The sequence below is a fragment of the Brassica rapa genome, chromosome A04, assembly GCF_000309985.2.
Source record: "Brassica rapa cultivar Chiifu-401-42 chromosome A04, CAAS_Brap_v3.01, whole genome shotgun sequence".
Lineage (NCBI taxonomy): Eukaryota > Viridiplantae > Streptophyta > Magnoliopsida > Brassicales > Brassicaceae > Brassica > Brassica rapa.
In genome coordinates, this window is record NC_024798.2 from 18,378,723 (window position 1) to 18,391,412 (window position 12,690).

Genomic DNA, 12,690 nt, shown 5'->3' on the forward strand with positions numbered 1-12,690 from the left:
CGTGTGTATAAAATTACATTAGGGAGACAATCTCGTAGGATTGTGTCACAAGTTCACAGTCCCACATGTCTCATCTTAAAGGCCAACCTGCCGTTGAAGCGAAGATCTCTTCGCTGTTTTCGGTTCTTGCTTATCCAACGTTCAAACAAAGTTTTTTTTTTTTTTGCTAAAACGTTCAAACAAAGTTTTAAATTTTTATTATTATATCAAACTTTGTCTGATCTCATCCAAAAATTGCCAAAATCTCAGAGGAGAAAAATACTGTCTTAAGAAATTGGTTAAATACAACAACTATAGTTATTAACTAACAAAAACTAATACTACAGTTATTCACTCTAGGCTATAGTTATGATTACTTTTGTTGTCTTTTTCCTTATTGAAAATAAAGGCTACTGTTATAAATATGTTTGTTATGCACATTGTGTCAAAAAGTTATATCAACTACCGCTCAAGTGACTTGATTTTGTTTGAATCAAATAAAATGGTCCGATCCAACTATCATCATCCTCACATTAACAAACAAAAATCCACATAAATGAAAAACTATAACGTAAGAGCACATATACGAATAAAAAATATTAAGGGTAGTCAATGTTACGATCCTACACAAATTTTAATTATACAAAAAATAGAAATAAAGAAGAAAAGCATTCTAAACAAAAATGTCTTTAGGTTTCTCATCCATCTCTAACAAAGAAGACAGCGGCAAGAATCGTACGGACGTCGAGGAAGTCTCATCGGAGGAAGAAGAAGAAGAACACGACGTGAAGAGTGACAAAGGAGACAACGGAGACTCGCCAAGACTCACACTGTTACAACAAGAAGTGCTTGCTTCTCCGGCGGTGGCGCGTTCTACTTCTTCTTTTGAAATGTTGATATTGATGGGTTCATTCGTGTGCAGTGTTAAGTTCGAGAGGAGATCGACAAAAGCGGCGAAAATGTATCGATGGCTGGTCTTGGCGTTGACTTTCAAGAACTGTAAGAGAAGCTTCTCGAGGCTTTTCCAATCGTGGTGAAGCGCGTGTGCCGCAACCATCTCCTCCATGGATCCCTTGAAATCAGAGTAAGGGTCGTCTGATTCCAAGGACAAGAGCATGAAACTTTCCTCTTCTTCTTCTTGTTCTTCTTGCTTAGTCGTAGCTTCTTCGAGTATAGAATTGGATTCTCCTTTACTTTCGAAGATGAGTCTCTCTGATGATCTTAGCCCTTTTATCACACTCTCTATCGACTCAGTACCCTCAGGTGGGTCGAGCTCATCCTCGTGTTGGTCATGGATAGGGTTGGTGAAAGTGATGGTTGCTCTGAAAGATATGGTTTTAGGTTTTTGATGACAAGAAGGCCATGGCCATGAGGTGGTATTTGTTGATGATGAAACTGAGTTTGAATTTGAAGAACAAGAAAACGAAGAGTTGTTCTTGTTTAGAAATGGGAGCTTCATTTTTTTCTCTTTTTATGTTCTTTGATAAAAGAAAAATAGGACAAGAAAAAAAATTATTTCTTCCTTTGTATGTTTGGAGACTGGTTTCAAAGTAAGAAACTGAGAGAGTAAATGGGGTGAGGGAGGGAAGATTTTAAGGGTTTGAAGAGGGGAAGAGGCTTGGTGGGGTCTATTTCTTTACTTTAACGTCTATAAATTTATTTAATTTTCTTTCTTTTATTTGGTTGTATTAAATTAATGTCTTCAAAATTCAATGTTGTTTGGTTGGGGTTCATTCAATATAATTCAGTACCTTTCCCCGGTTAAGTTGTTTTCGTATTTATTATAATGAATGATACTACTTTCTTGTTTTCGTCTTCCTTTTTCAGAGCTTTCACTCTTTTAGACTTATTAAAAATATTTTAACTTTCTTTTTGGATATTTTAAACTTTGCTTTTTGAAAGGTTGCTACATGGTTGATTCTAGCATTTCAATTGTATTATGTACAAATTATTGGGTCTAAATCTTGATGTTGTAAATTTTTGCCAAACAACGTTTACCGTGCTAAATTATCGATGAATATACAGGCGAATATGGAAATAATAGTATTTTAACTATTTTGAAAGTTAGCTAAGTGTCAATGATCGTGGTTTCGAAAAGATTATCGAAGCTTTCCGTACACGGTAGGAGGCTACGAATGTATTATGTATACTATATTGCACGGGGCATGGAAACGTAATTGTATATCTATGGAAAGACAACATATTAGGTCACATTAAATTTTGGTCCATAAACAATTCAAATTTATAATTTTCTTCATATTGATCAATTCAAAAAATTTATCTACTTCCATACTGAATTTGTATAGCATTTCCATATATTTCTTCTTCAAAAGTGGAGATAAGTAAAATATTTATCAACTAACACTAGATTTTCTATGACATGCGACTCGTTTGTGATATGCAAAAAAAAAACAAAATTTGATCGCTGATTGTATTTGCCGCATCAAAACGAATATGGTCTAAACTACATTGATTGTTAGAATAGATAGTCTTTTCAGTGGTTTAATCCTTCCATAATAAAAGTATATTTGAATTAGTTTTTTTCTCTCTCTGTAGAATGCAGTAGCCAGTAGTTAACGTAAATAAAATTCATGACTAAAAATTAGGTATAGTCACAATAGATCGTTCGTCAGTGAAGTTGTATTATATAGAAGGCCGGGCCATGTGAGATTGTGAGCGTCTCCTAAAGTCCATTTTGAGCGTACCATTCACTCACATGCCTCTCACGCGTCGCTAGAAAGGAGATTGCTACACGGGAGGATACTCAGGATAGATATCTCTATCATGATCATATATGTATTTTACACTACAAGAAAACAATGCCAACTCCGACAAAAGTTTCTGAGAAAGTGAATTATCAGAAGATTTGCTTGGTCTTTGTGAGAAATTGCCGAGAAAATATCAATTGTATCAGAAAGTTCTCGGTAAATTCCGATGAACAGAACTTGTCGGAATTTTGTCAGTTCATATCGTCGGAATTTTGTGGGTATAAAAGAAAAAAGTTTCCGAGAACTTTCATCCCTCGGAGAATTGTTGATATCCTCTCGGAAATCACCGACGACAAGGAAGCCTCAAAAATTTGTCGGAGAAATTGACGGTAAACCATCGTAATAGTTTCCGAGACGAGATCGACGACAACCAATCCCACTAATTTCTCGGTATGTGATAGTTTTGTTGGTTTTCGAGTTCATTCATTTCTTAAATCTCCCTTCTCCAGTAAGTTTCTGTATGGAAACTGTTGTATTTTAGCTCAGGACCTGTTTGTATCTCTTCTCGTTCTTACTCTCGAACTCTCTTTTTCTCTGTTTTTGTTTCTCTGTTTTGTTGTTCTGACTTGTGTCTTCTTCTTCTTCTTCCACTTACAACTTTGATTATCTTCGTCTTATTTCGTTGTTCTTATTCTGACTGATTCATCTTCTTCACTTGCAGGACTTACTCAAGGAATCAACTCTCAACAGAAATATAAATTTGTTTGGCAGATCTGACGAGTTTGGGGATGTTTGTTGATGGAGGAAACCGGCGGCTCTGTTGTAGGAATGGGTTGGCTTGCAAAATTGTCTCCTCCACCACGAACTATTCTCCTAGCAGCGTTGATTCCGGCGGCGGCTAGAGCTTCACGGCGGCAGATCTGGTGGACGACGACATTTTCTTCTTCGGTGGCTAAGGTCTTGTAGGTATCCGGTTTTGTTTTGGTTTTTTGAATTCCAATTTTTGTAAACCGATTCTAATCTCCAATAAGGGTGGTATATATGTATAATGTATTATATATAGTTTGTATACACATGTTCTTTTTTTGAACATATATATAGTTATATACACATGTATATGCTGCCACAGTCATGGTTAGGAAACTAAACCGGGACTTTGGTGTGGTTTAGTTGAGCTAGGCTTCGGCTCGGCTCCGATATATTTTTTTTTTAATAATTTTTTTTTGGATTTGTCGGCAAGTTCTCGGAGATCACCGTCAACATTTTGACAACCCTGTTTGTCGATGATAACATAGTCGGAAACGCCTCGTCTCTTTCCGACAACCATTTCCGAGATTAATCCGAGAGAAGAATTTCATCGCTAAGTTTCCGACAAACTGACGATGAACGTCATTTTCCGACGCTCAAACTCCGACCAATTATTTATTGTCGGAAACGTCTCGGAAATCATGAACTCCGACGAATTTCCAATAAATTTTGCTGTCGGCATAGAGACTTTTTCTTGTAGTGTTAAAGTTTAAACCATCTAAACAGACGATTAATATTATAGAAGTAGAAACTTCGAAATAGTTATAGAATTATAATTGAGATATTAGACAAATCATGTGGATTCTTAAAACGAGGATAATGATGCGTAGCTGTTTGTCTTATAAATTATAATTATAACATAGGCTTCTTGGATGCTTCTCCTGGCTTTCATTTAACAAATCACACTTTCTTTAGATAACCCTTATTTCCCGTGCTTTAACTATATTATTTCGTTCTATTAATAAAGTTTTGTCATTAATTTTTTTAATTAAAATCTGTAATTTATTTACCAACAAATTCCTTTTTATCTATAAATTCTGGATTCAACAGTTTGTGAAGTACTTAAAGAAACAGTAACTATAAAACAAAGCTTCGAAGGCCAGTGGCGAATGTACATTTATGCTTGGGATTGAGTTCTGAATACTGTTATCTAAAAAAGTGCGATTTGTTAAATGAAATCCAGGAGAAGCATCATAAAGGCTAAAATTTTTAGAGCCAAGAGATTGAGTGCCAACGAAAGAAACTGTCTCCCCATCTCTTTCTTCTTCACCAGGAGCTAATTAGCTAAATGTTGGGATTGCATTTGAATCGTATAGGCTAAAAGAAGTACAATGGCAAAGTTTTAGGTGAATCTTTTGTTACCTTTTTTTTTGCTAAATACTTAATTTATTAGTGTTGTAATTGATAGAAAAATGTTTTCCATCGTATTTATTAAACTACACTTCTATAATATATTTGGATTGAAATGTTTTATACGCCTTCGAAAAGGATGAGATGTGCTTCTACGAAAGCTACCCTCTTTTTTCAAGAAGGATAGAATGATCGGATTAGTTTTGTTATCCTGAATGTCTTAGAAGATTTCTGTTTTGTCTTTTGGTAGAAAAGTTATCTAGTAAATGAGCTAAATTTGTGGCTACACTTTCGTATTTTTATTTCTCTTGTTAAGTTCTTCTTAATAATTATGGAAGATCTAGTAATAGTTATCTAGTAAACTGCAGAAGGCATGGAGAAAGCTCAAACAGCCCTGCAACTTTAATTAAAAGCATCGACAAAACAGTAAGAAATCGTATCTCCAGTTTGCGCCTTGTGGGAGTTTGCAAGTACACTAAAGCCATGGAAACATGGTTTTCAGTAAGATAAACTATGTCTGTCCTCTGTTTCAGTTTTTAAAAACTCTCGAATAATGTTGCATCCTCTGTAAAAAAGTTTTTTCTTGAATGAATTTAACATCAATTCAAAAAAAATAATAATAATAATTATGGAAGATAATGTGGCGGAAGATCATAGTTTCAAATTCCTAAAAGTGAAACTGATAAATCATGATTTGCAATAATTTTATTGTCCTAAAAATTGACTCGAGATAAATCATTTTGTTAGGTCCATAAGGTTGAAGGCAATAGAAAGAGAGAAAAAATCAATGCTCGGATTTGATTTATATTTTATTTTGTGAACTCATAACTGTTCCGACATACTTTTACAAAGAGTAAACAATTAAACCAACGTTGAGTTAGTCTAGGGGTAAAGGGGTTACGGCCGTAACTACCACCATATGAGTTGAATTTACGATGGAGAATCTATGTACAATGTTTGGGTTTTCGAAAAAAAGGTGAAACCATCTTTTTTGTACCAAAAAAAAAGAGAGTAAACAATTAAAATGTTTGGAAGTAGAAAATATTCGTTATGAAAGTTTGAGGGTGGTGGTAGACGAGCAGAAGAAATGGACCATTTGGTGGCATGCACCAGCTGAGAGAATGTGGTCCACTTCCTACGAAATCTATCATCCTTCTCTCTTCATCGCTATATCAAAATCATGATTCCTTTCTGATTCTACTAACTTACAAACCTATATAGTAATATTATTCTCAGCTTAGCTCACCAATTTTGGATATATTTGAAAAAAAAACCGTTTTCTAATACACTCCATAAAAATTACTACCTCGTTCCATCCTGTAACTTAAATTTAAATATTTTCCTCTATAAGTTAATTAACTAGTTTATTTCCAAATAATTCGAATTATATATTATGCTTACAAAAACCAGTGTTTCTAGTTTTGGTCTAGAAAAAAAAAACACGAGCTCGAAACCCGATGACTTCTCCATTATAACATGTAGACATATCTTTGGGATTTGAACGAGGTTTTAACATAAAAAGTTACCCTGAAACAAATCCATGACTAGAACACACATGTTGTAACAATAATTGAGATATCCTAAGACATTGTCTATAATGTTATTGTTTTTGGGTCCATGAAATTGCAGCGACGTGACTAAAGTGGGGAGGAGGGGACAGTGTGTTGGTGTCACGAATAGGAAAGATATAATATTTGTAGCTCAGAAGTTGGAGAATGTCATGTTTTTGATCTTCTAATATACAAGAATGATTAAATATTAAGATTATCGCTTTCAAGGGACCATTATCTAACTAATCCTTATTTCCTTGGGACATTATTGTCTCTCTTTAGTGCCCCTAATGGACATAGTTCACTCGTGAGAGTGTTCCATCCATGAAAATACCAAAATATAGAATGTTTTTTTTTAGAGATCTAAGATTAATATATGAAAGCAATCCCAAATGCTTTTGCCAAAATCACGAAGACATCTCATAACAACAAGTGTGCCCAGTGCCAGATCTGGGATTTCAGGGTTATAAATATTTCTTAAAAAAATTTAACATTTTTTAAAAATAATTTTGGAGTCTATTTTCATGTAAAAGAATTTCAAAAAATTTGGTGGCTAAGACTAATGTTTCACACGACTTTATCCGACCATGAGTATGCTTTATATGTGTTGTGGATCTTGCACCGTATAATATCAACAAAACTTGATCAAATCACTCACAATATGCCCTCTATAGCCGGAACTTGTTCGATTTGGGATATAAAACATAATAATGAGGTAACAAGAAACCGACGTTTTGATCAAGCGTCTCCTAACAATCTACTGAATCACACAACCAATCTAAGAAAATTAAATACATATAATGGACCTTTGTCTTTGTGGACAAAAATATTTTGGATCCTTTTTGGATACGATATCTTTTTATCTATGATATACGAAAACTGGACATGAGCCTCCGACCTACACACCTCTGCTCACATGATCTCAAAGAACAACACGATCTCCTAAAAGAAAAAGATGAAGCAAAATCGTAAATTTCGGAATCTCTTAATGTTTATCTAGTCGTAGAAGTCATTATATATATTTTATATTCTCTATTTTTATTTAAGTTGTTATTGATTATTAATATTTTATTTAAAAAATTGATAAACACTAAGGAAACTATTTTTAACTTTTATTTGCGGTAGATCTCAACAAATTTATGAAAACATTGATTATTTGATATTGTTAAATTAAATAAGATTATTTTTTGTATCTATCTAGCTTGATTATATGTCCGAACACCAAATTAAAAAATCATTTAATTATCTTTCAAAAGACAAAGAAATTTAAGTAATTAAGCAGAAAATCAAATTAACTAAAATAACTAAGCTGCTATCTAATTGAGCCACTGTTCCAGAGAAACCCCCCTGGTTTTAAACTCCAGTCCATTTGTTATGTTATGATTATACCCTAAGCTTTTAGCCATAATGATTCACGCTGTTCATTTCATAAATCTAAGCTGGGCATGATTTTTAATACCAATCAATGGTTTCTTGGAATAATTAATAACAAAACTTTGTGAGATACAATCTTCTCTCAGACCGATGATATCTAAGTGACGTCCTGAGTTTTTCATTAAAAACGTAGCAATATTAAAAACCTTTGAGTTAGCACAATTTGGGTTAGGTTGGATAATCCTTACTAATAAAAGGGATCTTTTGAGGCTCCATAGAGCGTCCACATCAGCGAAAAAAAATTCTCCCGAAAGATGACACGTGGCATAAAATATAGTTTTACATTTTAATATTACTAATTTTTAAAAATTATAAATAATATGAAACATAGAGCATAAAAAATGGAAAAACTACATTGAACATATGTAAAATTACTATTTTTCATTTTAAAAAAAAGACGGCTTAATTCCATAATGTAATATTACCATTTTACATTTTTATTTTTTAAAAAAATAATATGTAAACATACAACATAAAAATGGAAAAACTACATTAAACATATGTAAGATTACCATTTTCACTAAAAAAAGACGGTTTATCTCCATAATGTAACATTACTATTTTGTAAAAAAAACATTATATATAATTTCGAAAATAATAAATAATATGTAAACATACAACATAAAAAATGGAAATACTACATTAAACATATGTAAGATTACCATTTTACATTTAAAAATAGCAATAAAATGTAAACATACAACATAAAAAAATGGAAAAACTACATCCTTACTAATAAAAGGGATCTTTTGAGGCTCCATAGAGCGTCCACATCAGCGAAAAAAAATTCTCCCGAAAGATGACACGTGGCATAAAATATAGTTTTACATTTTAATATTACTAATTTTTAAAAATTATAAATAATATGAAACATAGAGCATAAAAAATGGAAAAACTACATTGAACATATGTAAAATTACTATTTTTCATTTTAAAAAAAAGACGGCTTAATTCCATAATGTAATATTACCATTTTACATTTTTATTTTTTTAAAAAATAATATGTAAACATACAACATAAAAATGGAAAAACTACATTAAACATATGTAAGATTACCATTTTCACTAAAAAAAGACGGTTTATCTCCATAATGTAACATTACTATTTTGTAAAAAAAACATTATATATAATTTCGAAAATAATAAATAATATGTAAACATACAACATAAAAAATGGAAATACTACATTAAACATATGTAAGATTACCATTTTACATTTAAAAATAGCAATAAAATGTAAACATACAACATAAAAAAATGGAAAAACTACATTAAACATATGTAAGATTACCATTTTTCACTAAAAAAAAAACGGCTTATCTCCATAATGTAAAATTTCTATTTTATATTAAAAAAAAACATAAATATAACTATTTGACTATTTGTCCAAGTTCTTCTATTAAACATTGCCGTTTTACATTAAAAATGGAAAAATACATTGAGATTTAAACATCTATCTTAAAATATAAAATATAGATATTAACTAAATATAAAGTATAAGAAAGAGAAATACTCAATATATTGAAAAATAAATAATAATTAAATATTATAAATATACGAATTATATATACAATAATAAGTAAATGCACATTTTTTAAAAAATGGAAAGAGTACATTAAATATTAAACATCTATCTTAAAATGTAAAATATAGATATTAAGTAAATAGAAAGTATAAGAAAAAGAAATACACAACTTAAAAACAATGGAAAAAGTATATTACGATTTAAACATCTATCATAAAATGTAAAATATAGATATTATGCAAATAGAAGGTATAAGAAAAGGAAATACACAATTTAAAAAAATAGAAAAAGTACATTAGTATTTAAACATCTATCTTAAAATGTAAATATATCTTAAAATATAAAATTATTAGTAAATAGAAAGTATAAGAAATAGAAATACACAATATAAAAAAAAAGTAAATATATAATATAAGTAAATACCCAATTTAAAAAATGGAAAATTACATTAAGATTAAAAAATATATCTTAAAATTTAAAATATAGATATTAAGTAAATAGAAAGTATAACAAATGGAAATATACAATTTAAAAAAAAAATTAAAAACGTACATTAAGATTTAAACATCTATCTTAAAATGTAAAATAGAAATATTAAGTAAATAAAAAGTACAAGAAATGGAAATACATATACAGGAAAATAAATAATAAGTAAATAATGTAAATATATAATATATGAATTATATATATAATAATAAGTAAATACACAATTTTTTTTTAAAAATGGAAAAACTTCATTAAGCATTAAACATCTATCTAAAAATGTAAAATATATAATATAAGTAAATACACAATTTTAAAAAATGGAAAAAGTACATTAAGATTTAAATATCTATTTTAAAATATAAAATATAGATATTACGTAAATTAAAATATAAGAAATGGAAATAAACATTTAAAAAAATGGAAAAAGTACATTAAGATTTAAACATCTATCTTAAACTGTACATCTATCTTAAAATGGTAGTAAATTATATAAAAATGGAAATACCACATTTGACAAAAAAAATGTATAGTTTTACATCAAGAAAGTCCCTATAAAACTCATTATTCCATCAATATCAACCTCACTCTATCAAGAAAAACTTCAAAGCACTCGAGCAAAAAAATGGTTCCACCATCAACTTTTGCCGTCCCAAAAACCTTTAATGACCTTGAATGAGATTTTTTATGACAACAAATTTTTTGTTAGGTGGATTCATTGTTGGGAAACCCGCAATTTCCAAAAGCCAAACTTATTCATGGGAATTGAATTGCTTTTCATAGACTCAAAGGTATTCTTACAACTGTTAATATTCATACTAACTCTTTCATGATCAAGCCATTACAGTTAATAATCATTCAAGCGTTTATCCTGAAACACTTCTTTCCTCGCCGAATCAGGTATTGGTTCATGTTGGTTTAATATTGTTTTTGGTTTATTAACCGGTTTAGGATAGTCCTATTGTAAATATAATTTAAGTTGGTTTTGCATATATTATGCTTAAAATTAAATAATAGTAATATTATGCTTAAAATATAATTTTAGAGAGTTTTCAAATATAGTTTAGAGAACATTATAGGTGATGAATTTAATTTATTAAATTCGTTTATTACTTAAAACTAAGTTTTTTTAAAAACATACTGAGTTATAAATATCAATGATGGATTGGTGAGTATAACATGAAGACAAAAATATAAATATTTTATTTTCAAGATAAGAAATTCAGTTACTCAATATATAATATCTTAAATTATTTTTTTTAAAATATACATAATTTATATATATAGATTAATCTTCCAAACTTAAACTATTATATTATATATGAATAATTTTTTTAAATAAAAACAATTTCTGATTAAAAAAAATAAATAAAAAAACAAATGGTTAAACATCAATATCATCTAGGTTAAGTATACGAACAACACAAATTCAAACATCACAAAAAATATTTACATAAACATTATAATACAATAATTTAATCAAAAAATACAATAAAAAAATAATATTCAAAAGAATAGTTATATACTTAAATTTGAAAATCAAAGATATTTTTGCTAAAATTGTAATTACCTCGCCAAGAAGATCGACCATCTTTTTTACGGATTGATCGATTGTTAAGCATGTGGTCGATCCGAAAATACTCTGCAGTTTAATTAAATATCTAAAACATTTATTCCAACACTCAACAGATAGTTTTCCTAAATATGATAACTAGATAGCCAATAAAATTACAAAAAATATTTAAATAGTAAAAAATATGTTAATTTAACGTGTTAAAATTTAAAAATAAATTTTAATTATGACATACATCTTAACATTTATATAAATATATATCATAACCTAAATATAAATAATTTAACAACTTAAATTAGAAAAATATAAAAATCCCGGGCGTAGCCCGGGTTAATCCCTAGTCTATATATATAAAGAAATGTTCGCCTCTCTCCCGTGAAGCCACGTCATCAATTCGTGCGTTCTGGGAGTGACACGTGTCCCATTTTATATTTAGAGCCAAAATAAATGAATGCAGTTAAGGGTAATTGAACCCAGCACCTCTAGCACTGGTAATTTCTCTTAGAACCACTAGGCTAAAGTCACTTTTTATAAATATGTGACCGCGAAAATACTTATTATCGTGTCAGCTGCAAGCCCATGCTTCTTCTGCTTGTGGCCAGGGCCGACACTGAACTGACGTCAAGATGAAGATCGTGAAATTAAAAATTTTGCTCCAAACAGTTTTGCAATGTTTCCAACCTATATAACTTGATGCATATAATATATATCAAAATACATTTGTTGTACACGCTTTTATTAGTTTTGCTTTTAAAAGAAGGTATTTACGGTTATAAATGTTTTGTGCCAGTGAAGTAATGGTTGAAAAATCTCTATACATATGTCATTTTAAAATAACACCCAACTTCTATATATAATCAATACATATGTCCATGTTATATTCTAGACTAAATATTTTCTCTTTTAAAAATATAGAAAACAATTTTTTTAGTCTACGAGCAAATATTGTAGAGTAAGTATGCATTATACAAAATAATATATATTTAAAATCCATACACAAAAATATAAAAGTTGTTATAGGCCTCTTTCTGACACATGCACACTCCACTACAAATAAAAATTAAAAAAAAAAACAGTATTGTCATCAAACTTTATCACAAATCCACATTTGTACATCTATAATTATGAGTTGGATAATTAGTTAATTTGATACATTACCAAAGCAAGAATAATCGACAAACAACTATACCACCGCATACTAATAAGTAAGATATAACATATAACCAAATTCTTGAATCTTAAAACAAATTTCAACTCGAGCATTTAGTGAATATCAAATTA

At 29.7% G+C, this 12,690-nt stretch overlaps 1 protein-coding gene and 1 long non-coding RNA gene across 2 annotated transcripts; one reads left to right on the forward strand and one right to left on the reverse strand.

The window, feature by feature from the left end:
• Nucleotides 1-442: 442 nt before the first annotated feature.
• LOC103865511 (transcription repressor OFP15) lies at nucleotides 443-3,136 on the reverse strand. The gene has a single exon (XM_009143309.3). It carries the CDS (start codon nucleotides 1,436-1,438, stop codon nucleotides 653-655), a length of 786 nt encoding a protein of 261 aa, XP_009141557.1. The 5' UTR covers nucleotides 1,439-3,136; the 3' UTR covers nucleotides 443-652.
• An 11-nt stretch (nucleotides 3,137-3,147) lies between these two features.
• LOC108871673 lies at nucleotides 3,148-5,458 on the forward strand. The gene is made up of 2 exons (XR_004457576.1): nucleotides 3,148-3,238; nucleotides 3,409-5,458. It is a non-coding gene; the product is annotated as an uncharacterized LOC108871673 (long non-coding RNA).
• Nucleotides 5,459-12,690: the final 7,232 nt, after the last annotated feature.

Bases quoted from the DNA above. Each gene is read 5' to 3' on its own strand.
- LOC103865511 (XM_009143309.3), bottom strand. From the start codon at position 1,438: ATGAAGCTCCCATTTCTAAACAAGAACAACTCTTCGTTTTCTTGTTCT.